The sequence below is a fragment of the Miniopterus schreibersii genome (assembly GCF_964146895.1).
Source record: "Miniopterus schreibersii genome assembly, chromosome: 11".
Lineage (NCBI taxonomy): Eukaryota > Metazoa > Chordata > Mammalia > Chiroptera > Miniopteridae > Miniopterus > Miniopterus schreibersii.
Genome location: NC_138111.1, coordinates 71,530,293 through 71,557,408, shown reverse-complemented (window position 1 = coordinate 71,557,408; position 27,116 = coordinate 71,530,293). Strand labels below are relative to the sequence as shown.

The following is a 27,116-nucleotide window of genomic DNA, read 5'->3' as shown; positions in this document are numbered from 1 at the left end:
GAGGCCAGGCGGTGGGTCGGAGAGGCGCCGTCCTACAGAGCCGGGGCCTGCCCGGCCAGGACTGGCCCACCCTCACGCCGGGAGGGCTCTAAAGCCTCAGGGTTGATACGTCCAAAGTCACTGTCCAGACTGCTCAGGACGGAGCTGCCTGGTCGGTGAAGGTGTTGGCGGGGAATGTAGGTGCCAAGGTCGGACTGGATGGGGGAAGCCTCGGTCCTGCTGGCTGAAACAGGGCTGCTGCGAGGCTGGGCCGCGGGGGTGCCAGCGTGGGAGCGGGCGGCTCAGTGCAGGCCTCTCCCTCAAGTGCGGCTTCCCAGAGGCCCTGTGTAGAAAGGGAGCTCTGCGCTTTAAATCTGAGCCCGTTAGCAGCCAGGAGTCCCTCGGCAGGTGTCCTCTTTCTCAGGGCCCACGCCCCCTCCACACCCCACACCCTCGCCGCACTCCCTCCTTCCTCCCCTCCCTCCCTTCTGCTCCTGCGCCCTCCCCCGCTCCCTCCCTCCCGGTCCCCAGGGCGCCCTCACGCCCCCTCACCCACTCCTCCGCCCACACCCGGGGGCGAGACCTCCCCCACCCAGGACCTCTCCAGCCTCTGCACAGCTCTGGAGGCGGGAAAGGCCTCCCGACACTGTGGCAGCCACGAGGAGCTGGTCGTGGGTAGCTGGAGGACCAGGGCCGCCCGTGGCTGGGTGAACGTGGCAGACTGGCTGGCGCGGACCCGGGAGCACAGCCCGCGGCACAGCCAGGCCGCAGGGCACAGCCTGCTCTGCGACTGTAGCACAGCGGTAAGCATTTGTGTGTCTAAACCTCGCTAAACGCAGAGAATGAACAGCGAAAATGCGGTATAGAAGATTAAAAACGGGCCCTGGCCTGGGGGCTCAGTGGACTGCACACCAGAAGACTGCAAGTTCGATTCCTGGTCAGGGCGCTGCTCCGGGGGGGGTGAGTGGAGTGTGTGCACTTCTGCAGACGTGACGAACACACCTAGGCTGCACTAAGCTGATCGATAATAAACAACCTGAGCTCACCATAACTTTTTTACTTTATAAACTTTTTAATTTTTTTAATTTTTTGACTCTTGTATAACATTTAGCTTAAAACACATTGTACAAACATTTTCTTTTTTTATATCCCTGTTCATAAGCTTTCTTTTATTTTAAAATTTTTAAATTTGCTTTACTTTTTAACCTTTGTTGTTAAAAACTGGGGCAAACACACACGTTAGCCTAGGCCTGCGCAGGGGCAGGGCCGCCAGCGTCACTGCCGGCCGCTCCGCACGCCGTCCGGCTGGGAGGCTCCCGGGCAGGGGCCGGAGCGGAGCCGCCCGCCCGTGACGACCCTCCTCCCGGAACAGGTCCTGAAGGACCCGCCTGAGGCTCTGGTCCAGGAAGGAGGGGTCGCTCTCTTCAGAACTATGTCCACGGTGCTTTGCTTCCTGTCGCTGTTTTTTAATCGTAGATTTGGTTACAAGCGGATCATGTGCCACGAGCGTTCCTCTCTATCGTGAAAGGTTTTCGCCTTGGGGTTCGCGGTTTTGAACTTTTTAAGGAGCTCGCTGAGGTCTGCAAAGGCTCCTGCTAAGCCCTTCACTGAATTTCCTTGGGGCTTTTCTTTCCTCCTGCAGGTTCCTTTCTCCTGCCTCTCCTTCAGCTCTGCATTCCTGCCCAGGTCCAGCAGCCCCCCATGGTCAGCTCCTCAGGACCCACCTCCAGGGGCCCCATGTCATCCGCTTCGCCCAGGTTAAGGGTGTTTGCCATCTCACCACAGCCTTGCGGGACTTCGCAGCCTCCGCATCCTGGGCAAATCCTTTGAAGTCCCGGATGAACCTCTTCTGTGTCTCCTTCTTGATGACACCATCTGCTTCTTGGTGACATCACCCCGAGTCAAAGCAAGGTTCTCGGTGCCGCCACAGACGCTGGAATCCTTCCGGAACTGCATCAGCGCCTTCCTGGGTTGCAGCAGCCAGGGCAGCGGTGCCTCAGGTGGTGCCTCTTAAAAGCTGCTGGTTGAGTCAAAGAGGTGCTGCCAGGGGCATAAACTCCACGTGGACGTGGTATGAAGGTCACCAACGAGAGGCAGATGTCGAGGAGCATCATCAACAAGAAAAGGCTTGGAAAGTATGTCCCTCCAAACAGCACTTCTCCATTTCGCCGGCGTAGCAATTCAGGAGGGCATCGTGGAGGAGGCTGGGTCCCCAGGACTTCTCGTTGCTGCTGTAGGGCCTGGTGGTGCACGCTTCCCGCAGCGCGTGAAGGCCCTGGGCTCTCCCTGGGCCAGATCACAGAGGGTTTCAGCTTGTAGCCTGTGACACTGCCCCCAAGCAGGACTGTCTCCTGTTCATAAAAGCCTCGAAACCTCACACTGGCGTGGCCTCCGTAAGACGCAAGTCCTTTCAGGCATTCTTTACAGAATAGGGAGTTTTCACCCATATGGAATATTTTCTCTGGCAAGTAAGTTTTCTTTACAATCGGCTTCTCTGGAGTTTCCAAAACTTCCTCAGCTGCCTTCCCGTGAGCACTCACGCTCCCAGCTCGCCCTCACATTACGGGGTGAACGTGACTTGAACTGTGTCCTCCACCCAGGGGGGCAGTGAAGTCCACGTCAGCGTCAGGCCGGCCTATCTTTCAACATCGCCTACATTTCCCTTTGGCCCGGAGCGTGGTGCCGGGAGGGATGCGCTTCTGCGCCTGGTCTTCAGCCCAGGCCATCGGGAGTGTCCCCGTGGCTGACAGAGGCCTTCCAGAATCTTCATGAGCCTCGCTGCTCATGGAGCAGGAGCTTCAGCAGCTTCCGTCACTGTTCTTGCTCCTCGAGGTCGTGGCTGTGGAGGTGCCTGACCGGCCAGCAGTAGCATCACTGCCTTCCCCCTCTGCGATCCTCATCAACCCCCTGTAACTCCATCTCCAGGTCACCCACTCGACGCGGCCTCTCACTGGCAACCCTGTGGCACATGTGTTTGCTTAGCAGTCACGGTGACCAAAACAACATGAGATTTAACCCAGCGCCCGAGAAAACGATGCAGTCAAGAGACGTAGACAAGATGCACGAGGCTGCCTCTGGCTTAACTTGGCACGTTGCTTTACGGCCAACTTTCCTAAGCAGAAAGACCATACTCTAAGATAACAATAAAAAGTATAATATAATATATAAACCAGTAACGGTCCTTTGCTATCAGTACCAGATACTACGTGCTGTACTTCCCACGTGACGGCCGCGCCGGTCTGTTCAACCAGCGCCGCCGCGAACTCGTGAGGACGGCGCCGCTCGCCGATGCTGCAATGGCTACGGCATCACTAGGCGGCGGGAGCCTTGCAGCCCCATTACAATCTTATGGGGCCACCGCTGTTGACGGAAATGTAGTTCTGCGGCAGATGACAGTATTCTTACTGGAATGTTAGGAAGGGCTTCCTGGAGGAGGTGGCATTTCCCCGCGATCTGAAGTGTGAGCAGATGGGTGGAGGGATAGTAAGGCATGTTCCCGCCAAGGGAACAGCGTGCTCAAAGGCGCAGAGGCATGGATCATGCACAGTTAACGTCTTTGGAGTGCGGAGGTGGGAAGCTGGGGATGGACGACGAGGTCCTTGAGGGAGGGGGGGTCAACAGGAAAGGCTGTGGCCTGTGGTGCTTTCCACGCCCTGATAGACTCAATTCATCCCGCTCACAAGCACTGACTGACTCGGCTGGCAGGGTGGGGCCTCCTGGGAGGAAGTGCTGAGCCTAGAACAGCTGCCACGGTTTTCCCTCCTCAAGTCGCAGCCTAGGAGAGGCCTTGTGGGCTCTGACCAGCGCAGGGTGAGAGGGGCCTGGCCAGTGGTCTGGGCCACTGCAGGTCTCAGGTCCAGGCACAGAGTCCCGGCACCGTCAGGGAAGGTCCATCAAGGCTGAGGAAGGGTCCAAGAACAGCCTGGGTTCAAGGGCTGGCTTTGGACCTCAAGGGCAGGACCTTGGTGGGTCATGGATAAAAGAAAAAGTCAGCAGGTCACAGAAAGTCCAGCCCAAGCCGGAGACAAGCGCCCTGGATCATCACAGCTCATCAGATGGGTCCCGAGGCCCTGGGATAGGCACTGAGCATGCTCGCTCGGGGAGGGAACCTTGCACAGGGCGCTAAAGAGTCATGGTCTCAGAGGTCTCAGGCGAAGGACAGCTGGGCCCACTTGTCGGTTGGACACTGCCTTAGTCCGTCCAGGCTGCTATAGGAGTCCATAGTCTGGATCGCTTAAAACAAGGACATTTGTTTCCGTCTGGAGCCTGCAAGTGTGAGATCAAGGAGCCTGCAGGCCTGGTGTCTGTTACCTACACTCAGGTGTCTGTCACATTCACCCCGTCTCCTTGTCTTTACCTAGCATATCATTCTCCTTTACCCGGGGGCCTCTGTCACCTTCACTTAGGACTCTGTCAGCTTCACAGGGCATCTCATCCCTGCCACATTTACCCAGGCGTGTCTGTCACCTTTCCCCAGCTGTCTCTCTCGGTAGCACAAGCATGGAGAACACCTCAGAGCTCCTGCCCACAAGATCTTTATCCAGGAACCAGGGTCTTGCCTGATCATGGCAGGTGGAGGGGCTGAAGACTGGACAGGACATGCCAGGCTGAGCCACAGAGGTCCGCCGACCTTGAGAATCTCTGCTGCACCCCGCACCCCGCCGAGCTCGCCCTTGAAGTGGCACAGGGACTAGTACCCAGTCTCGCCACTGTAGCGATGGGAGATGGTCTACGTGGGGCCTCGATGGCTGCAAGGGATCTGAGCACCACTCATCTTCCCAGCCCAGCGCCACGCCCACTTCCCAGGCTGCAGGGAGTGGGCAGGTTCACAGCATCCCTCACCCCAGGCCCTGAGCAAGTCCTGAGGGCGTTGGCCTGCGGCACAGCCAGCAGGACTTCATTCGGCCGGCCCAGCTCAGGGCGGTAACTGCTCTCGGAGCACCAGAAACCTGCGTGCTGTGCCTTCCAGCAAGGCGGTCCATCAGTGGCGCGGTTTCCAGGGACAGCCCTTGTACTGAGCAGTGCTATCCAGCTGGGATCAGGGAGCAGTTCCCAGGTCAGGCACCCACTGCACAGGTGCCAAAGGCCTGCAGCCCGGGAGTGCTGGAGCCAGTGGTCGCCGCTGTCCCAGCTGCCTGGCAAGTGGAGGGCTCCTGAGCAGGACTCTCTCTTGCCCTCACCCTCACCCTCACTTCCCCGAGGGGCACACGAATGAGTGACATGTCATCTGCGCTGGCCACACAGGGCCAAGCACCATGTCCTGGAGCTGGTTCCTCTGTGCCCATCTTACTTCCCACCCCCTTGTGCCCAGAGCCCCATGACATCATTCCTGGAGTCAGCCTGCCTAGTGCTTCCGGAAACCTTTGTGGAAAACACAAACTCATGATTCTCTGGTTGACAAATATGCTTGTTTCCCCAAAAAGACGCTTGGGGGGGGGGGGGCTGACAGAGGGAAGCAAGCAAAAGAGGAACCCTGGGGGCCAGGCTGAGGCCCAGCAGCATGTGTGTCTGTGAACATGTGGGAGGGCGGTGGAACCCCACTCCTGGCTGCTGTGGTCCTGGCTCCGAGTCTCATGTCCCTCACCTGCAAGGAGGGTGCTGACAAGGCACTGAAAGAGGAAAGGTGCTGCTTGGCCAGGCCTGCGGCAGAGCAGGTGGTATTCATGGCAACGTGGCCGCTCGGCCAGCTCCCAGGGCCCCAGGGGCCCGACAGTGAACACCAAGGGCAGCACCAGACCCTCTAGAGGGGGGCCCAGCACTAAAGAGGTGGGGAGGGTGCCGTGGACTGAGGAGGAGGAGAACAGCTGTGGCCAACCCCAGCAGTGCGAGGAGCCAGAGCTCAGGGCCTGGGAAAGCACCATGTTTCCATCTCTAAAATTCCTAGAATGTTCCTTGGGCTGTTTTCAGTCTGGGTTCCCTTTCTCCTGGAACCCCAGACAAGACTCTGTTCGTCTCCAGGCTCCGAAATACTAAGGAACCTGCCATCACCTCCTGTGTGGGGGGAGAAGGGGCCCGTCCCAAAGGGGGTCTAGGGGGCCAGGCAGGGGCGTAGTCAGAGGAAACGGGGCCGAAGGGGGGTCTCCTCAGGACAGGTCATGGAACGGGAAGAGAATGGGGTTCAGCTTGCACCCCTTCAGGTGCAGGGCTCCTCTCCTGGCTGAACTGCCTCCCGCCTTGGCTTGTCTCCTCAGGAAAGCAGCTCCCACCTGCTGGGGTGGCACTGGGGCAGCGCAGGCCCCGCAGAGCCCAGGGCTGGGCTCAGAGGCTGGTGGAGTGCCCATCCAACCCGCCTGGGGCTGGGGCTGGGGCCAGGAGGCAGAGGTGAGGCAGGGGTGGCTGGGGGAGGCGGAGAGCTGTGGAGCCGTGGAGGGGAGGGGATTCACAGCAGGGACACGCCTGGCAAGGCTGCGGGTGGGGCTGGAGCGGGCAGCCAGGTGGGGCGGTGAGGCCCGGGCCACAGTGCTGGGGAGTGTGCCCGAGGACTTCCCCCAGCTCCAGGAGCCCTCAGGGTCAGCTTCTGCTAGAGGCATGTGCAGTCTCGTCAGAATCATGCAGAAACCACTCCTGAGAAAAGGGAGGAGACTCCCACATTTAATATCACCGAGTACCTTTGTAAGGATCAGGTGAGGTGCTTTACAGGAACTGAGGTGAAAATAGTGACTGTGGAGTGACAGACGCATTTAGAAAAGGCGAGGTTATGGGGGCTCTTTGGTGGCGATGGGCGGGGCTGGTCCGTCAGAGGCCCCCCAGGTCCGTCAGGAAGGCCAGCAGGAAGCGGCTAACGTGCCTGTCCACGATGACAGGGCTGAAGCCCAGGACGCGCCGGGCCCTTGGCAGCACCTTGGGGTCTGGAACACAAGGGGGGGCGGCTCAGAACCCACCAAAGATGCCTTCCTCTCAGCCTCATGGCACTGCAGCCCCACACCCGAGTGACGTCACCAAGCAGGCCTGCCAGGCATGGACCCCAAATAACCGTGGCAATCTCAACATGGCCAGAAGGAACAATGGGGACGTCATGCTGGTACTCGAGGGGCCTCAGCCATGGGCCTCTGGTCCATCCATCATGGCCATGACACTGGAGGGGGCCCCAGACTGTGGGGGATGCTCTGCTCCAGGACCCACCAGGCAGGGCTTTCTAACCCCTGGGCCCTGCTGCACTCCTCCTCCCACAAGATGCCATCATTCTCTGATCCCTGGGGGTGGGTGGGTCAGTCACTGAGGGTCAAACGTAGGAATTGGGGCCTATCACCACTGGGCCTGGTGGGCTCAAGCCCCACACTCCCTGTTTCTCCTGAGCTGGGCCACTGTCCCATTACAGGTGAGAACACTGAGGACTGGAGAAGCCGGGGACTGGTGCCTTCCCGCAGACCTGAGTGGGCAGTGTGCGGACGTGTGCGCGTGGGAGCCCCCTCTGCCCTGTCTCACGGGGGTTGGGCTGAGGCTGAGCAGCACCCACCTGGAGGGCAGCAGTAGATGAGGAGTGCCAGCCCCGCGGCCAGGCCGAGACAGGCCAGGAAGGCCACGGGTCCTGGGGGAAACACAAGTGTCAGCGGCTGCTCACATCTCAGAGGGTGGGGAGGGGCCCTCAGACCATGAGGGACAGGCTAGTGCCCCATGCTGGGGTCAGCTGGGTGTGAACATCCCCCCAGTGAGCAACCTGGGGGGTATGTCCACGGGAAGCCAGGAATAGAGCCCAGCTTGGAGAAGAGAAGCTGCCAGGTGGAGAGGGAGCCCTGGGTGGGGCAGAGGGAGACAGGAGGAGGCGGTTACCCCTGTCACTGAGCTCATGGCCCGCGGTGCCCGAGTCCAGCTCTGTGCAATCTGAGTTCTCTGGAAACAAAAGCACAGGGTGCAGTTAGTTGTGGATGAGCCAGGCAGGAAAGTGGACATCTGCCCTCAGGAAACCAAGGGAGCTGCCGAGGTCCCTCACTCTGGGACAGCCTGGCTGAGCTGGAACAGGCTGTGGTGTCACTGAGCCCTCCAACCCAATTGGTGGAGTCAGTGCCCGGAAGGGGAACTAGCACAGTTTGGGGTCCTTCCCTTTTGTCCACTTCCAGGGACCTTGAGGGTCATGTAGTGGCAGAGGGCACTGTTCCCCAGTGGTCATGAGGCACCAAATGCAGCTGGTGCCAGTCAAAGGTCAGACCATGTCCATGTGTTAGCAGGGTGCTTTCTCTCCCCAGGCCTCCCCTGCCAGATGGCCCTTGAGGGCACCGATGAGCCGGGATGTGCTTGACTCCCAGCAGGGCTGGAGGACTATGACGGCTGGTGTGAGAGGACCATCTGGCGCCAGAGCTCAGAGTCAGTCCTGCGGGCCTGTCTTTGGGGTCAGAGACATCAGCCCAGGGTCATGGCTGAGTGGCCTTGGGGCCTCTGACCTCTCCTACGAATCCAGGGCGAGCAGCTCCTCCTCCTGGGGACTGGGGTGCAGAAGCCTCAGGACTGAGCTGCCGTCCTTGCCTGCACCTTCCCCATCCTGGTCCCGTGTCACAGGGACACCCACACACCTCCTGAAACATACGTGCCCTGAACTGGCCATCTGGGCCAAGGACTGTTCTATAGAAAAACACACATTGGGGTCCACCTAGATGAAGGGTGGACACAAGCTCCAGGTCTACCGTGGGGGCCAGTTCACTCAGGCTGGTACAACCCTGAGACATTTTGGTCAAAAAGGGTTCCCACAGTGCACTGGGATGCAGATGGAAGAGGCAGATGCTACCTTTTGTGTAAAAACTGGCACAAAAGGGACAGAGAGAGACAGAGACAGGGAGAGAGAGACAGGAAGACAGAGAGATCTGTGCTACCAGAAATACTCTCCCTACACTTGGGCCACACGAGGTGAGATGTGGCCAGGGGCGGTGTCTGGAGAGGGGCTGAGCAAGTTGGTGCTGAGGCCTGGGACTGGGACATGCACTTACGTAAGGTGTTCCTGCTGGGCAGGTGGCTGTGCAGGGGCTGGGCATGGATGTACAGGGCTCGATAGAACTCCTGGCAATCCCGCTCGCTGCTCCGCTGCAGGTGGCCCAGGAGGTCACAGAGTCGCAGGCGCAGGGATGCTTTGGGGTTCCGGAACTGGGGGCATAAGATACACAAAGGAAAGTCAGGCTGCAGGGGCCTGGGCCAAGGGCAGCTGTGGGACCGGGGTAGGTGGGCTCCAAGGTCAGCCCCGGCACCCCCTCTGGCTCCAGCTTTCTCATGGGTGGGTGACTCTGCCCAGGTGCTCCAAGCACCCCTGTACAAGTAGTGCCCAAGGATGTGCTGGGGTCCCAGCAGGGCTGCTAATCCTCGTACTCCCTGTGAAGGGGAAACAAGTCACCAAGAAAGGCAGCGGTGACAGCAGCAGTGAACAATGAGCCCACACTGCAGGGTTGTTGCAGGGAATCAATGGGGTGATGGCACCGTAACTTCTAGTAATTACAGTCTACAGGAATGTGATTGACGTATTAAAATGACCACGGGTTAAGGAGAAAAGAACTGGCTTTTTTGATGTATCTGATGGAGAAATGTCTGGTTCTAAAGGTCAGGGGACAGGGCACGTGACACTGGCCGCCAGGACCTGGAGGCTGTGGCCTGGTGCTGCCACCTAGTGGCATCATGCCGGTCCACATGGAGGGACCGCAGATGAAAGCACAGGTGCTGAGGAGTTTCCTCTTCCCCGCACAAACGTGGAAAACTTTTCAAATTGTTTTTACAATGAATGCGTATTAGACTTTTAATTATGATAGTAATCCAAACCTGAGCTCCTACTTTTTAACTTCCTGTACTACTTTCATAACCTGAGAAGTGTCTGAGCCAGTAGCAGGTCCATGTGCGTTCCGATTCTGTCGGGGATCACCTTGTCCCCAGGAGAGGTCACAACCCTCCAGACAGCCCTACATGCAGCCCCATTTACCTTGCCAAGGCAGGAAGCTGCCGCTCCAGGGGAAGGGCTCACTCAGTCACCTAGCTGGGAGGTAGGCCCTGTACCCCAAAGCCCTGCAGGTATAGCAGCAGGCAAGGTTACCTACTCTTACCCAGTGTCCACAAACAGGATGGGCCAGGTTGCATCTAAAATGTTTGTCCATTTTGAACTTTTGGAAGAGGCAAATTGAAGAGCCTGGCCAGTATCCCTGCTCCCTTCCCCTTGCCCCATTCCCAGGTTTGTCACTTTGTGGCATGTTGTCACCTCTCCTGTGATACTCCCAGCATTTCTGGAAGGGGTCAGCAAGCACAGTAACATATAAAGAGACGAAGACTGAGAGAGTTGATGTTCTGGGTCCAAGGTCATTCTAAAGAGACAGGTTTTCACGTCCAGGCTCTCCTTCCTCCCACTTTCTCCCAGGCCAAAGAGGAAGGAACAGGGAGGACATGTCAGGCCCACCCCTCAGCACCTTTTCCGCATCCTTGTTGCTGAGGATCTGGGGGTAGTAGCGGTTCAGCTGGAGGATGATCCTGTCCACCTGCTGCTCACTCAAGCGCCCACGGCCCATCAGGAAAGGTGTGTCCTGAACCAGCCGGTCACAGTAGGTCTGCTCTGAAACAGAGGCAGAGAGCACGGAGGGCCTGAGTCAGCATGGCCAGAGGAGGGGCAGCAGGCCCCGCCACCAAGATGCAGCCTTGGCTCGAACTCCTCACAGCAAGGCCTCCATGCTCAAGAGAGACACACCAGCTGTAAGCACCTGGACAACTATTGACATCCCAGCCTGTATGGGCCTCATGCACAGCCCAGAGCCCTCCATGTCTTGCCAGCCCCTTGGCCTGAAGACAGGTTGGGGAGCAGGTGTGGTGAGACCTATCCAGAATGCTGAAATGCGGGACAGAGCCTCTGCCCATCTCTTCTATGAAAATAAACACAGGGGCTAAGGGTCTGCTGTAGACAGGCCCCCAAAAGGCCCTCTGGAAATATACAGGCCTGGGGAAGGACATGGGCAGCCTGGAAAAGGCCCGACCCACAGCTTCCACAGGCATCACTGTCATACGGACAGAAGCACAGGGCTCAGGGTGGCCTGTAATGGCGTGGCCACAGGATCATGTGAGTAACAGGTAGATAGGATCACCCCTCAGCCTGTCTGCAAGGCCTTGAGAAGCTGCCAACAGCAAACCAGTGTGCTTGCCCAGGGTGCTAGTGAAGGGTTTGCCTTTTGTCTTTTCTTTCAGGATCACCATTAAAACATCACTGTGTGCCCGGCCAGTGTGGCTCAGTGGTTGAGCGTTGACCCATGAACCAGGAGGTCATGGTTTGATTCCTGGTCAGGGCACATGCCTAGGTTGTGGGCTCGATCCCCAGTAGGGGGCGTGCAGGAGGCAGCTGATCAGTGACTCTCATCATTGATGTTTCTATCTCTCTCTCCCTCTCCCTCTCTCTAAAATCAATAAAAAACATATCAAAAAAACACACATCATTGTTGTACCTTCTTTCCCACTATAAACGTTCTTTAAAATAAGCCTTTAAAGAAAAAGGGTGGGGTAGAGGTCGGCAGGTGGGGGACACAGGGTGTCCAAGGGAGGATCCCAAGTCCCTGTGGAACCAGCTGCCTGAGCAGGTGCACCACCTTATTTACCTACCTGTGGCAGCTTGTCCCATTTCCCAGTGGACATGGGCGGGGGGCGAGGGGAGCAGGCAGAACTGTATAGAAGAGTTTTTATGTGATTGGAGTTAAGTTAGTATCAATTCAAATTAGATTATTATAACTTTAGGAGGTTATGTGTGATCTCATGGTAACCACAAAGAAAATATCCACACAATACGCTCAAAATGTGTTACTACAAAAAATCAGCTAAACAAAAAAGAAGGCAGTAATGAAAGAAATGAAGGGCAAGAATGCTACAAGACATGCAGAAAAGAAATAGCAAAAGGCAGAAACAAGTTATTCCTATCAGTAATTACTTTAAATGTAAATTAATTAAAATCTCCAATCAAAAGGCAGAGGTTGACAAAATGGACCTGTGATGTTGTGATTTGTAAGAAATACCTATTTGGTCTTTGTCCTGCTTCCTGGCACACAGCTCCTGAAACCCTGGAACTTCTTAAATAGTGAACCATGAAGTTTTTTGTTACTCATAACAAGACATTTCAGTCTCACCTGAATTAGTATTAATGACGTGACTTTTGAAAGCCCTGAATAACCAGAGTGTGGCAGCTGGTTGCCAGGAGAACCAACCAAGTAAGCAGAGGGTTGAAACTTTCAGTCCCACTCTCTGGGGAGGGGAGAGGAGCTGGCAGTTGAATCATATACCACTGGCCAGTGATTTCATTAATCATGCCTATGTATTGAAGCGTCTATAAAACCCCAAAAGGATAGAGTTTGGAGAGCTTCTGAGGTGCTGGGAGGATGGCCCACCCAGCAGGGGCATGGAAGCTCTACACCCCTTCCCACATGCATTGCCCTACATATCTCTTCCATTTGACTGTTCATTGGTATCCTTTGAAATACCTTTTGTAATTAATTGGCAGTCATAAGTAAAATGTTTCCCCTAAGTTCTGTGAGCCAATCTAGCAAATAATCAAACCCAAGGAGGGGGTGGTGGGAAATCCGATTTATAACCAGTTAGTCAGAAGCTCAGGTGAAAACCTGGACTTATGATTGGCATCTGAACTGTGGGCAGTGTTCTGGGACTGAGCCCTTAACCTATGGGATCTGATACTGTGTCCAGGTAGATGGTGTGGGAGTTGAGTTAAATTATAAGACACCCAGTTGGTGTCCACCACAGAACTGGATAACTGTTGGAGGTGGGGACAAATCCCATACATTTGATGACCAGAAGTGTCAGAAGTATTGAGAAGTTGAGGGTTTTGTGTAGAAGTAGAGAAGAAACTGTGTTTTTTCCTCAGGATTAAAAATATATATGACTCAACTATATGCTGTCTTCAAAAGACTCACTTTAGATCTAAAGACATAAATAGGGTTAAAATGAAATGGGAAAAGACATTCCATGCAAAGAGTAACCAAGAGAAATTAGGTGCTATACTAGTATGAGAAAAAAGACTTAAGTAAAAAATTATTATATGAGACAAAGAAGTATATTATATAAAAGGGATATTCACCAAGAAGATATAACAAACATATATGCACCAAATATCAGAGCCCCCAAATATATGAATCATTGGCAGAATTGAAGGAAGAAATAGGCAGCTTTATAATAATAGCTTGAGACTTCAATACACCACTTTCAATAATAGACACAACAACCACACAGAAGATCAATAAGTAAACAGAGGATGTGAACAGCTCCATAAACCAATGATACCTAACAGACATATATAAACAGTACTCCACCATACAATAACAGAATATACATTCTTCTCAAGTGCACATGGAACATTCTTCAGGATAGACCTCAAAACAAGTTTGGCCACAAAACAAATCTTAATTGATTTAAAAACACTGAAATTATACAAAGGATATTTTCTGATCACATGGAATAAAACTAGAAATCAATAACAAAAGGAACACTGAAAAATTTACAAATATGTGAAAATTAAATAACAGATCAAAAAAGAAGTCACAAGGGAAATTAGAAAATTCCTTGAAACAAAGGAAAATAAAAACACAGCATATCAAAACTTAAGGGATGTAGCGAAAACAGTACTGAGAAGGGAATTTATAGCTGTAAATGCACACAATAAAATAGAAGAAATATCTTAAATCAATAACCTAATGCTACACCTCAAGGACTAGAAAAAGAGCAAACTAAACCCAAAGCAGCAAGAGGAAGGAAATAATAAAGATGAGAGTGCAGGTAAATGAAATAGAGAAAAAATAGTAGAAAAAATCAACAAAACCCTAAGTTGGTTCTTTGAAAAGGTCAACAAAATTTATAAACCTTTAGCTAGACTGACAAAGAAAAAAAGACTCAAATTACTAACATCAGAATTTAAAGTGGGGACATTACTACCAATTTTACAGAAATAAAAAGGATTATAAGAGAGCACTATAAACATTTGTATAAACAAGTTAGACAACCTAGACGAAATGAACAAATTCCTAAAAACACACAATCTACCAAAGCTGAATTATGAAGATATAGAAAATCTGAATAGATGTATAACTAGTAAGGAGGTTAAATCAGTAATCAAAATTGTCCCAGGACCAGATGGCTCCACTAGTGAATTCTACCAACACTTAAATCCTTCTCAAACTCTTCCAAACAAAGAGAGGAGGGAACACTTCACAACTCACTCTTTGAATCCAACATTACCTTGATACCAAAACTAGACAAAAACACTACAAGAAAGCTATAGACCAGTGTCGCTTATGAATAGTGATGCAAATTCCTCAACAAAATACTAGCAAAATGAATTCAGCAGCACACTTAAAGGATTTATTCCCAAAATGCAAGGATGGTTCAACATATGAAAATCCATTAATATAATAGATCACATTAATGGAAGAAAAACAAAAGATCATCTCAAGTGATGCAAAAAAAGCATTTGACAAAATTTAATACTCTTTCTTGATTTAAAAAAAAAATCAATAAATTAGAAATAGAAGATAAGTTCCTCAACATAAAAAAGGTCATATAGGAAAAGTCTACAGCAAACATCATACTCAATAGTGAAAGACTAAAGCTTTTCCCATAAGATCAGAAATAAGACTAGGATGCCCACTCTCACCATTTTATTCAACATAGTGCTAGAAGTCCTAATCAGAGCAATTAGGCAAGGAAAGGAAATAAAATGCATTCAGTTAGAAAGGAAGAAGTAAAATGATCTCTGTTTACAGATGACATACCTTATATTTAGAAAACTTCAAAGTTTAAAAAAAAGACACCTGTTAGAACTAAAATATTCACAGCAAAGTTGCAAGATACAAAATCAACACAAAAATCAGTTGCATTTCTATACACTAACAATGAACAACCAAAAAAGAACAAAATTCCATTTATAGGAGCAGCAAAAAGAATAAAACTAAGGAATAAGTTTAACCAATGGGGCAAAAGACTTGTACACTGACAACTACAAAAAATTGCTGAATGAAATGAAATAGAAACAAATAAATGAAAAGATATCCCATGTTCATGGATTGGAAGACTTAATATTGTGAAGATGACAATACTACCCAAAATGATATACAAATTCAATATAATCCCTATCCAAATACCAATGATGATTTTTGCAGAAACAGAAAAAGCATCATAAAATTCATATACCAAGGAAACTTCATAGCAAAAACAATCCTCAAAAATAACAAAGTTGGAGGACTCACACTTCCTAATTTCAAAACTTACTACAAAACTACAAGTCAGAACAGTGTGGTAGTGGCATAAGAACAGACATATAGACCAATGGACTAGAATAAGGCGTCCAGAAATAAACAGTATTTTGAGTGGAAAAAACAGAGTGAAAAGATAACCCACAGAATAGGAGAAAATATCTGCAAAGCATATATCTAATAAGAGAAAAATATTCAGAATATATAAAGAACTCCTACTTAATTCAACAACAAAAAACTCACAAACAATCCAATTAAAAAATGGGCAAAGTACTTGAATAGGAATTTCTCCAAACATATACAAATGGCTACTAAGCACATGAAAAGATGCTCATATTGTTAGTCAATAGTGAAATGCAAATCAGACCACTATTAGATATCATTTCATCCTTATTAGGGTGATAATATATATACATAATTTTATATATATTAATGTGATCTATTATATTGATGGATTTTCATATGTTGAACTATCTTTGCATTATAGGAATAAATCCTTTAAATGTGCTGCTGAGTTCAGTTTGAATATGTGTGTGTGTATGTATGTGTGTGTATATGTATGTATACATACACACACACATACACATATATATATATATATATACATATATATATATAGAGAGAGAGAGAGAGAATATGAGGGTGTAAAAACTGGAATTTCTCATGCTTTGCTGGTGGGTATGTAAAATGCTGCAGCCGCTGTGGAAAAATAGTATGATAGTTTCTCAAAGAGTTAAACATACAGTTGTCATATAATTGACCAATTCCACTTATAGGTATATACCAAAAAGAACTGGGCCCTGGCTAAGTAGCTCAGCTGCTTAGAATGCCATCCTGATACACCAAGGTTGCAGGTTTGATCCCCAGCCAAGCACATACAAAAATCAACCAATGATGCATAAATAAGTGGAACAACCAACTGATGTTTCCCTATTTCTCTCTTTCTCTCTCTCTCCCTTCCTTTCTCTCTAAAATAAATAATTAAATAAAATGAAAGAAAGGATTGAAAGCAGAGACTCAGATGGACACTTGTACATACGTCAATGTTCAGAGTAGTATCATTCACAGTAGCCAAAAGGTGGAAACCACCAATGGATGAGTAAACAAAATGTGGTGTATATATGAACGTTATTCAGCCTTAAAAAGGAAGGAAATGCTGACACATGCTACAGCTAGGCATTGAAAACACTGTGCTAAGTTTAAGTAAGTCAGGCACAAAAGGACAAATATTGTATGATTCCACTTATATGACATATCCAGAATAGTCAAATTCTAGAAACAGAAAGTAGAATGGCAATTATCAGGAGCTGGGGGCATGAAAGGAAGGGGCGTTATTGTTTATTGGGGATAAAGTTTCTAAGACGATAAAAAAGCTCTGGAAATGGATGGTGGTGATGGTTTCAGATTCTGAATATATTTAATGCCACTGAGATAGTTAAAATGTTACCCCCCCCACACACACACAAAGGTCGATGGATAATTAAACTATGGTTCATCCATACAATGAAATATAATTCAGTGATAAAAAGACCTATGAAATCATGAAAAGACATGGAGGAAACTTAAATGCGTATTTCTAAAAGTGGAAGAAGCTAATGTGAAAAGGCTACATACTGCATAATTCCAACAGAAAATGCAAAACTATGGAGACATAAAAAGATCAGTGGCTGCCAAGGTTTAGACAAAGGGAGGGGCGAATTGATGGAGCAAAGGATTTTTAGAGCAGTGAAACTACTCTGTATGACACTGTAATGGTGAATACAGGACATTATACATTTTCAAAACTCAAAGAATGTACAACACAAGGAGTGAATCATAATGTAAACTATAGTTAGTATTAATCTATCAAATTGGTTTTATCAAGTGCAAAAAATGCACCGCACTAATGCAAGATGTCCATACTAGAAACTGAAGTGGGGGCAGGAGGATCCTCTGTACTATTTGTTCAATTTTCTACAAACTAAAATTGCTCTAAAATAAAACCTAGTAATTAAAAAGAAATCCTCTTTGGAAATTCCAGTGTTGAATTTTAAAGAAAAGAGGTGGGGTGTTCACAGAAAGCAGATGAACCCGATTGGATGGGGTTACCTGGGAAGCAGCGCAAAGAAACTTTCTGGAGTGATGGAAATGTGCTGATATGGTTGGTTCCATGGTGTATACACTTGTCCAAACTTAATCTAATTATTCACTAAAAATGAGTGCATTTACTTGTAAGTAATTTATATTTCAGTAAAGTTGATTTTTTTAAATGGGGTCATTGTGTTGGAACAAGAGGATCTCATCCCTGATTTCCTTTGTGGGGCTGACTAAATAGACCATTTGTCTTCCTCATCTTGCTCTCCCTGTGCCAGCTCATACGGGTTGGTTTTTTTATCCTAGAATACAATTTTCTAACTTCTAAGTTCTCCCAGCCCCTGAAAATCTACCTGAAAGACAGACTTGTCAGCAGCCCCATCATGGTGAGAAAGCTGCACACAGGATGCTGAGGGACCTGCCACAGCCACAGGAGCAGGGCCCTCCTGCCATCTGGCTTCAGCACTCTCTGATTACAGAGTTAGGGACACCAGCCAGAGTATGCCCCACAGCTCGGCACTCTGTGGGCTCTGTGGGACAGATAATCTTCATCCTTCCATCAGCCCAAGCAGAACCACCACCTCTATTTCAGACAGGGAAACTGAGGCAGTGAGTATACCTCAGCCAGCTAGGGAGTGATAGATCAAGATAGGGATCCAGGCATAATGTCGGGGCCAACTCTTGACATCCAAATTTTTTGCCCCACTAATTGACTTACTAATGGTACACTCAGCTGCATCATGTCTGTTCCTCACCAGGCCCACAAGGGAAGGCCCAAAGCTGTCCTGTCCAGTATGTGCAGCTGTGCACTGGGACAGCACACAGTGGGCACTCACTAAAGAGTTCTGCAATGAATGGATGGAGGTCTGAGACCCAAGGGCGAGAGCTGTTGGTGGACCTAGGCCAGCACCCTACAGCAGCTCCTCCAGCCCTGTGGGCCAGTCGCCAGGCGGGACTCCTGCTGCTGCCAGCTCTGAATCACCTGGCACAGTGGCACAGCCTGTGGGATGAGGGTCCAGGTTCTGCCACACCTGGTGCTTCCTATAATCGCTGCCATAAACTGTGCATGCAAACCACACCCAAGCGGCCACTCAGAGGCATGAAAAGGCACAGGAAAAGGAAACCACTTTGGTCTCAGGTCTTGATAAACAGTCCCAGATGGGTTTTACAGGATAGGGGAAGAAAAAGGTTCTGGCACAAAATTCACCAGGACTTTGCCACTCCCTCTGCCAAGCCCCACCTTTGTGCCCAGTCGGCACTAGTACTACAGACTTCCAACTCATTACCCCTGCCTGCACTAGTGGCCTGGTGGGAGCCGGCCCCATCTGCTCTCACCTGGTCCCCCAGGCCCCTAAGCCTTCCCACATGGCAGCCCCCCACTGCACCACGCTGCCCAGGAACCCTGCCCCAGGTCAAGAGCACTGTCCCTGTGGTTTCCACCTGGCTAACTCATGCTCAGCTCACTGTCCTCCCCCTGGAGGCCTTCCTGAGTTTCCCTGGCCCTGCCCACTGTAATTCAGATGCTTGGACCTCAACCTCCCCTCCTGAATGGAATCTCCTATCGCAAAAGTCCAACCTGGCCTTGGGCATGGAAGAGCTGAGACTGCGCACTCTCCGGCACACCACAAGGCAGGGAATGGTTCCACAGCCGCAATAACATCTGCAGTAACATTCTGCCAGTCCCTGCCCTGTGCAGACACAGCAGGTCCCACCCACTCACTCCAGAGCCTGTCACAGAGGCCCCGGAACCAGCATGAGGCAGGCCCCTGTCAGTGCACAGGGGCACTGAGCCATGGATGACAGGCCTACAGTCTTGCAGGGCTGCCCATTTGATGCTCCCAGACCTGTGCTCTCTGGGTCTCAGTTCCTCATCCCAAAAATGAAGGGCTGTGTGGGGAGGGGTCTCTAGAAGTCCAGCACACAGAGACAGAAGGAGAGAGGGCATCAGGGGGCTTGGGAAGACACAGGCCTAGTCCCAGTTCTGCCACTGGCACTTGGCACCTGCCCAATCTGAGCTTTTGTTTCCCTTACCCATACACAGATATAATATTCCACATGTCTCCACATGGTGCTGCTGGGTGGGAAGTGCCCACTGCAGGGCCAAGAGCACGTTAGGTGCTCAGAAATGGAAGCCACAATAGAAAGGGTTCAGAGGAATGACAGGGCAGCGGGTGGCAGGTGGCGTCTCTTCTGGCCTAGACTGGGACACTGGTGTCCTGGAAGTCACCAGGTTCCAGCCCATGAAACCCTACCTGTGCAAGATCCATTCTGAGACTCCAGCGAGTTCTGGGGAAGAAGGACAGGGACTGCTAGGGTCTGCCTGACCCCCTGGTGCACCTCTAAGTGACTTGTCCCATGAGGCAGAAGAGTGGGTTCCTCAGGGATGAGGTGTGGCTTCTGGGCGCCCCCACATCCCCTGACCACTCTGCCATGGGTCCGCGACGGCGCATCACTCCTGGGGCTTCTCCAACAGGGGAAGGTCCCACTGGGCTGGGCTCAGGAGGGTTCGGAGAGGCACCGGGGGACTCTGGGCTGGAAGAAGCTGAGGGGCGGGGGCAGCCCAGCGTGGAGCACCAAGCCTTGGGGGGCGACGCCTGTGTCCCCCATTCCCGGAGCCTGTCCTGGGCTAAGGGGGCAGACAGGCGCCAGGGCCTGGGTCCCGCACCGCCCGAGAACGCAGCGCCGCTCGGGCTCCGGGCGGCGGAGGACGCGTGTGAACGAGGCCCGGACCCGCCCGCCGGCGCCCAGCCGCTCGCTCCCGCCCCGTCGGGCGGCGGCCTCACCCGGCACCCCCGGCCCAGAGCGCCCCGGCCCCGGAGTCCCGCCGGCCCAGGGGGCGGCCCCGGCGCGTGGTCACGGGCAAGGTCACTGGCCCACGCGGCCGGAGGGCCCTCGGGCCACCTGGGCGGCCGCGCCCTGAGGACCACCGGGCGGCGTGCGCGTCCGGACTGCGGGCGCGGCCCGCCGGGCCCACACTCACCCGTCATGCCGGCGGCGCAGGTCCACCCGGGGCACCGGCCCGCCCCGCAGCCGCCAGCCCAGGGCGTCCGACCGTCCGACAGCCCGCCGCCCGCTCGCCCGTCCGCCCCGAGCGACCTCCGCCCACCGGCCCGACGCCGCCCGCCCTTCCCGGAAGGCCCCGCCCCAGCGTCACCGCGTCGTCCCGCAACCCTGGCCCCGCCCCCCGGGCCCGCGCTCCCCTCGCTCCGCCAGAGGGCGCCGGAGCCTGCGGAAGCTCCAAGTGCCAATCTCCCTTGAGCCCCGCCCCCCCCACAGACCCCGCCCCGGCCCCCGCCCTCCAGGCCCCGCCCCGCGCTCCTATTGGCTCCGGCCCCGTATGGGTCCCGCCCCCGGCCCCACCCCGCCCCCGGCCCCACCCCGCCCCCGGCCCCACCCCGCCCCCGGCCCCACCCCGCCCCCGGCCCCACCCCGCCCCCGGCCCCACCCCGCCCCCGGCCCCACCCCGCCCCCGGCCCCACCCCGCCCCCGGCCCCACCCCGCCCCCGGCCCCACCCCGCCGGGCTGCCGGACGGGGTCCACCCCGCTAGGCGCTGCGGGCAGCGAGCCGCCCAGCCCGGCGCCCCGCGCCCCGCGCCCCGCGCCCCGACGGGAGCCCTGAGGCCCAGAGCCCTGGCCGGTGTGGCTCAGTGGTTGAGCCTCATCCCGTCGCCAAGAGGTTGCGGGTTGGAGCCCCCATCGGGGCGCATGCGCGGCGGGGCGTGCCGGAGGCAGCGGATGGATGTTACTCTCTCAGGCTGAGGTTTCTTTCTCTACTTTCCTCTCTCTCTAAAAATCAATTAAAAACACATTTTAAAAAACTGAGGCTCTGAGAGAGGAAGTGACTTACCTGATGTCATGCAAAAGGTCATATCGGGGGAGGGGGGTTAGGGGTGGGGCACAGGGCCAGGCCCTGAGAAAAAGGTTAATGAGCATCCAGTGCCCCAAAGGGATCAACCGAAGAGGGCTGCCCAGTGGCGCCCCGGCCCAGGGGAGGAGCCAGACCCAGCGGTGTGCCCGAGCGGAGCACTGCCCTCTCCCGGGCCCTCGTCTGCAAAAGTGTGCCCTGACTAGGAGTCGGTTAAGTTGCCTGAGCCTCAGTTTTTCTGTCTGTAAAATGGGTGACCTTGGGCAAACATCTCCTTCCCCAGAGTCCACTCCCCTTCTGTCACAGGCTCTGGCACCCATCCAGGAAGCTTCGGGCCTCAGGGCTGGTGCAAAGGCCAGGCAGGGCCTTCCCAGAGCCATTACAGACAGTTTTGGTTTTGTACCTGATTCCTTTGCCTGTGCCGGCTGTTCCCCATGAGCATGTTCCCCATTTGAGATGCTGGGGCTGGACCTGGAGTGGGGCCCAAGCTCAGTATTCACTTCTTGGACAGCACAGGATGCTCAGGTGCCCACTTCCATGCACCCCCCCCCCCCCCATATCTGTGCCTCAGGTGTCCCCTGTAAAATAGAGCTAGGGCTGACCATCAAAGGTTTGGGCAGTTGGGGCATCCAGAGAATGGGTGCACTGTCTCCTGGAAACCCCAAAACCCCTAGGCCAAGTCGTGGTGGTCACTACCTGGGAGCTACCCACTCCCCAAATACTGAAGGTGCATCTGGCCTGGCTTCCCCACAAGGCCCAGCCTGAGCCCTCACTCCTTAGAGAACCCTGCACAGGCCTTTCTCAAGCGCAGTAGAACCAGCCTGAACTCTATTACCCCACACTTGTCACCCTGTGTCATGGCTGCTAGCATTTACCTTTCAGTTCATTTCACCCTCTAGAAGTACTGTCAGTGCCATAAGGGTGGGATCTGGATGGAAAGGGGACACAGTGGGATCAGCGAGGGTGGCAGGCTCCCAGGCCCATCCAACTCAGGGAGCCCAGACCCCTTTCTGGTGGCCAGCATTCCACCATCACGGCTTCTTCTGCCATCAGATGGAAGGGGAAACAGGCATGGAGAGGTGGAGCTCCTGGCAGGACTGGACCTCCCAGGGGCAGGAGTTGCTCTAAGGGCCCCAGAGCTCACAGATAGAGACCAGTGCCTCTCAGATGGGCACTCAAAGCCAGCAGGGGCAGAAGCCTGTGGCACAGCTAGGCTACCAGTCTGGATCCCTACCCCGGGTGGCAGGTGGGCATATGCAGCACCCCCAGGGTCAAAGGGCGGTCCCCAGACATTCCCCTCCTTAGCTAAGGGGCACAGAGTCCTCCCCCCTCATTTGCTCCCTGCCCCACTCCCTCTGCCACAGAAGTGAGTGCTTGGGCCTGGAGGCCCAGCCATTCACAGTGGGAGGGTGTGTGGATCCTGGGGACCCTCACCTGTTCCACTGAGCACTGTGGGTCTCACACGTGGAGGGAACCAGATGGCCCTGTGTGCTGTACAAACTGAGGTTGCTCCCCACCTGTCCTTGGATGTCACAGATGCACTGGCCCTGACCCTCAGCCTGACAGCTTCCACCTGTCTTTTGCTTCTTTCAAATTTTGTAACCACGGCATGCTTTATATGATCAGAAAATAAATACAGTTTTAAACCACCAGGGAAAGCTTATGCAACATGGTGTCTGCACTTGCGATTCCCCTGACTTTCTCAGGGCCTGCTCCCTTACTCAGGCCTGTTTTCAGCCTCCCCTCCAACAGATCATCAGTCAAATAGCAAAGAAACCAGGGAAATGTTGGCAGCTCATCTCTCAAATTAATAAAGAGCTCCTAGAAACCAGAAAGAAAGAGGTCAACACTCCTGTGTTCAGAGAAAAAGGAAACACACCATACTAAACTGCTCAATTCCATTCATAAGAATTTCATGGTTCATAGATCCATCTGGCACAAATCCAAGGGCCTGATTAGCTGCTGGGGAACACTCTGCCACAGGGCTCCTCCCCAGTTTCCTAAATCTCTCCCTGGGCAATTTTTGCTATCCCTCTCCTCACTAGAACATCAGCTCCCAAGGATAGGGTCCATGTGGGCCTCAGTCATACTCCAAGATGGCCCCACAATTGTCACATCCTGGGTCACACTTTTCTGCAAACTCTTATGGCAAATCAGGCTGGTCTGTGCAACTGGTGAAATGTGGCAGCGGTGATGGAGTGCAACTTCTGAGGCTGGGTCACAAAGCTCACTGTGGCTTTGGCCTTTCTCTCCACTTGCTCTGGGGACACAGAGCAGAGCCCCACGTGGGGAGGAGGCGCCCAGCCATTGGCCAGCACCAGCTGGCCGTGAGGGAGTGAATCCCATGGAAGTGGACCCCCGGTCCCAGTGAAGCCTTCAGATGAGAGCACAGCCCCAGCCAGCCTCACCTCGGTTTCACAAGAGACCCCAAGCTACAGTCAACCTGCCAAGCCTCACCCAAAACTGTGTAAGACTATAAATGATTATTGTTTTTGAGCCACTACATTTGGGAGCAGAGGCCTAGCTGAAGTCAGGGAGCAAGTCACATGATAGCTGGGGAAAGTATTCCAGAGGAAACATGCACACAGGAGCCCCAGGCGTGGATGAGCTCTCTGTGCTTGAGTGGCAGCCAGTGTGGATGGAGTGGAGTGAGCAAGGGGATAAAGTCAGGTGGCGAGGGGTGGGTCATGCAGGCAAGGAAGCCAGGAGCCCCTAGTCTGAGGGATATGAGCTGAGGGAACAGCATGTGATCTGCTCTGATTTATGTTTTTAAAACGCCTTCTGTCCACACAAAAGAATTAAAAGCATGGTCTCAAAAAGATATTTGCACACTCATGTTCACAGGAGCACCATTCACAGGAGCCAGGAGGTGGGAACAACCCAAGTATCGTCAACAGTGATGGGATAAACTGTGGTATATCCACACACTGAAATATTATTCAGCCTTAAAAAAGAAAGGAAATTCTGACCCATACTACAAGGACCAACCTAAGGACATTATATTCAGTGAAATAATCCAGTCAGAAAAGGATTAAGCACTGTGTGATTCCGCTCATACGAGCAGTCGATTCAGAGAGACAGACAGTAGAATGGTGATTGCAGGCTGGGGAGGTGGGAGCAGTTATTGCTCATCGGACAGTTTCTGTCTGGGAAGCTGAGCACGCCCTGGAAGTGAATGGTGGGGAAGGCTGTACAACAGTGAGCATGTGCTTAATGCCACTGACCTTTACACGGAAAAACGGTTACGATGGAAACTTTATGTTATATATATTTTACTACAAAAAAAAGCAATCCTTTGATGGCTGTGTGGAAATTGACTGTGTGTGGGGGGGGCTTGAATGGAGGCGGGGTACCAAGGGGAGACCAGGAAGAGGCTCCTGCAATGGCCCAGGCAAGGGGAGACAGAGGCTGGACCCAGAGCGGTGGTTGTGGAGGAGGGAAGACGGGATGGGTTCCAGGTGAATTCTGAGGTTGAGCCAAAAGGACTTGCTGTAGGGTTGGATGTGGGGTTTGAGAGCAAGCGGAGTCAGGGTGTTTGGCCTGGGAGGGAGCATCCCCAGATCCTCCCTGGCAGGCTGGATTTGGAAGTCTGAGTGCACCCACATCTCTGACTGCTCAGCCAACAGGGCTCAGGCCTTAGGAAGCCTATAGCCCCCTTCCTGTTTCTTGGGACACTTACTCTTGAATCCCAGCCACCATGCAGGAAGGATGCTGAAGCCCCATGTGTTCCGACTGAGCACCCCAGCTGAGGCCCCAGACAGCTGGTGAGTGGACACGCCCATGGAAGATTCCAGTCCCAGCCTCTGCTAACTGCACGAGTAGGGGAGAAGTGCCCGCAAGAACCAACAGAAACAGAAGCGTGAACGGTAACATGGCAGCCGCGGCTTTCGGCCACTGAGTCAGGGTGGCTCACTATCTGGCAGTGGATGAATGGGACACTTGGGGAACCAACTGCTGAGGAATGAACTCATGAAGCACACTCGTTCCTAACCACTATCCCCCAACTGAGGATGGTCTGCCTGGTAATGAGGGCTCCTTTGTGATGTCCCAGCCTGATTCTGCTCAGCCTCTTTTGGGTACAGGAAGGCCGCCGCTCCAGTAGTTAAGGCTGATTGGTGTTTTCTCTGGTAACTTAGCTGTCCCAGCCACTGAAAACCGTGGGTCTCATCAGAGCCCTATGTAAAAGCAGCAGATGCAGGCCTCAGAGGGGACATGTTCGTAATGGTGTTGTTCTTGTCTAGCTGTTCCCTTTCCCTTCCCACACCCCAGAGAGGCACCCTGCTTCTCGTGAGGTCAATGCAGTCAATGCATCGCGGACAGTGAGGTGTGTCCCCTCCAGATCAGATGTGGTGTTGCTGGCACAAGCCCCTGGGCATCCCTTCCCTCCCAGAGACTTGCAAGTGTGACCCTGTCGACACTTCATTTCTTGAATGTGACCTCTCTCTGTTCTTTCCTTTTGATTCAGACTGGCCTCATATAGCACCTGCCTCACCTGCCTCCTCTCCCTCCCATGACCACTCCTTCAGTAGTAAGCTCTCAGGACGAGAAGGTTCTGATGGGCATCCAATCACCTTAGGAGCAAAGCCTCAGGCCAGTTGACCGCAGAGACAGAGTTTCAGTCAAACTAGAGATGACATCTAGGCCTCAGTTGTGTTTTAGCTCCAGGCTCTGAAAAGCAGCCAAATGATGCCATAGCTGACCTCGGGACCAGCTACACTGATCAGCTACCCCCTACCCTAGGGCTGACCAATCAGTAGTGACCATGACCCTGACCATGGCTCTAACTCTCCCAGTCACCATGAGTAATGATTTTCCCCTATATAACCCGTGCCCTGGAGGCCACTGGGGAGCCAGGCCTTTGAGCATTATTAGCTCACCTGTCTCCAGGCGTGGGCCCATTCCTGAAAATAAACCCTTGCTTTCTTTGCTGCAAACTCCTGTTTGTGTCTTATTGGGCTTTGATGTGTGCAGGCAAACGGACCCCTTATTCCAGTGACAGAGGCGTGTGTTGGCACGGACTGCTCCACAGCCTCCACTGCGCAAAGCCCCTGCCTATCTCACTGCACATGCAAGGAATAAATCAGGTTGTTTGAGCCTTTGAGACTGGTAGGGAGAGGGGAGTTGTCATGGACTGAATGTTCATGTGCCCCCAAAATCCATGTAACCGGAGCCCTAACCTCCCATGTGGTTGTATTTGAAGATGGGCCTCTAAAGAAGTGATTAGAGCCCAGCCAGTGTGGCTCAGAGGTTGAGCGTTGACCTATGAACCAGGAGATCGAGGTTTGATTCCCAGTCAGGGCACATGCCGGGGTTGTGGGCTCAACCCCCAGTAGGGTATGTGTAGGAGGCAACTAATCAATAACTCTCTCATCACTGATCTCTCTCTCTCTCTCTCCCTCTCTCTAAGATCAATGAAAACATTAAAAAAAAAAATAGTAATTAGGGGGCGAGGTCTTACGGGTTGGGCCCTGATCCCATAGGGTTAGTGTCCTTATAAGAGACATTAGAGCTCACTCTCATCTCCTCTCCTTCTCTCTGTACATGAACCAAGAAAAGGCTATGTGAGGACACAGGGAGGAGGCGGCCATCTGCAGGCCAGTAAAAGGGCCCTCACCAGAAACCAAATGGGCCAGCACCTTGATGTTGAACTTCTACCCTCCAGAACTGTGAGATAGAAATGGCTGTTGCATTTGCTATGGCCGCCTGAACTGACTGAGGGGCTGTTTGCTTCAGCAGCATAACCTCACTGATCCTAAATGTTATAACAGCAACAGAAGTTCATGTTTCTCAAGTGGAGAAGGCAAGTGTAGGGTGAGCCATTTGGGCTGCAAGGGCAATGCTGCAGGAAGGAGGAACATCAGGCGCTAAAGCCCCTTGGTGAGGCAGGGATTTCAAGAAACAGCAAGAAGAGGGTTTCTCGCTCTTCCCAGCACAAGTTGGAATTGGTTTAGTGGGAATTTGGGGCTCCCTCCCTCACCCCCTTCTCATCTGTGACTGGGTGAAGCCAC

At 52.7% G+C, this 27,116-nt stretch overlaps 1 protein-coding gene across 3 annotated transcripts; it reads right to left on the bottom strand.

The window, feature by feature from the left end:
- Positions 1-6,541: 6,541 nt before the first annotated feature.
- CARD19 (caspase recruitment domain family member 19) lies at positions 6,542-20,301 on the bottom strand. Of its 3 annotated transcripts, none has more exons than XM_081151169.1 (6): positions 20,224-20,301; positions 10,350-10,487; positions 8,898-9,051; positions 7,750-7,809; positions 7,436-7,507; positions 6,542-6,827 (listed from the first exon to the last, which is right to left on the bottom strand). In XM_081151169.1, the coding sequence occupies exons 2-6, from the start codon at positions 10,446-10,448 to the stop codon at positions 6,715-6,717; spliced, it is 498 nt and encodes a 165-aa protein (XP_081007295.1). In that variant the 5' UTR covers positions 10,449-10,487; positions 20,224-20,301; the 3' UTR covers positions 6,542-6,714. The 3 variants fall into 3 exon arrangements, with proteins under 3 accessions (XP_081007295.1, XP_081007294.1, XP_081007296.1); XM_081151168.1 differs by having other exon boundaries at positions 10,350-10,492; positions 20,224-20,295; XM_081151170.1 differs by lacking the exon at positions 7,750-7,809 and having other exon boundaries at positions 10,350-10,492; positions 20,224-20,295.
- Positions 20,302-27,116: the final 6,815 nt, after the last annotated feature.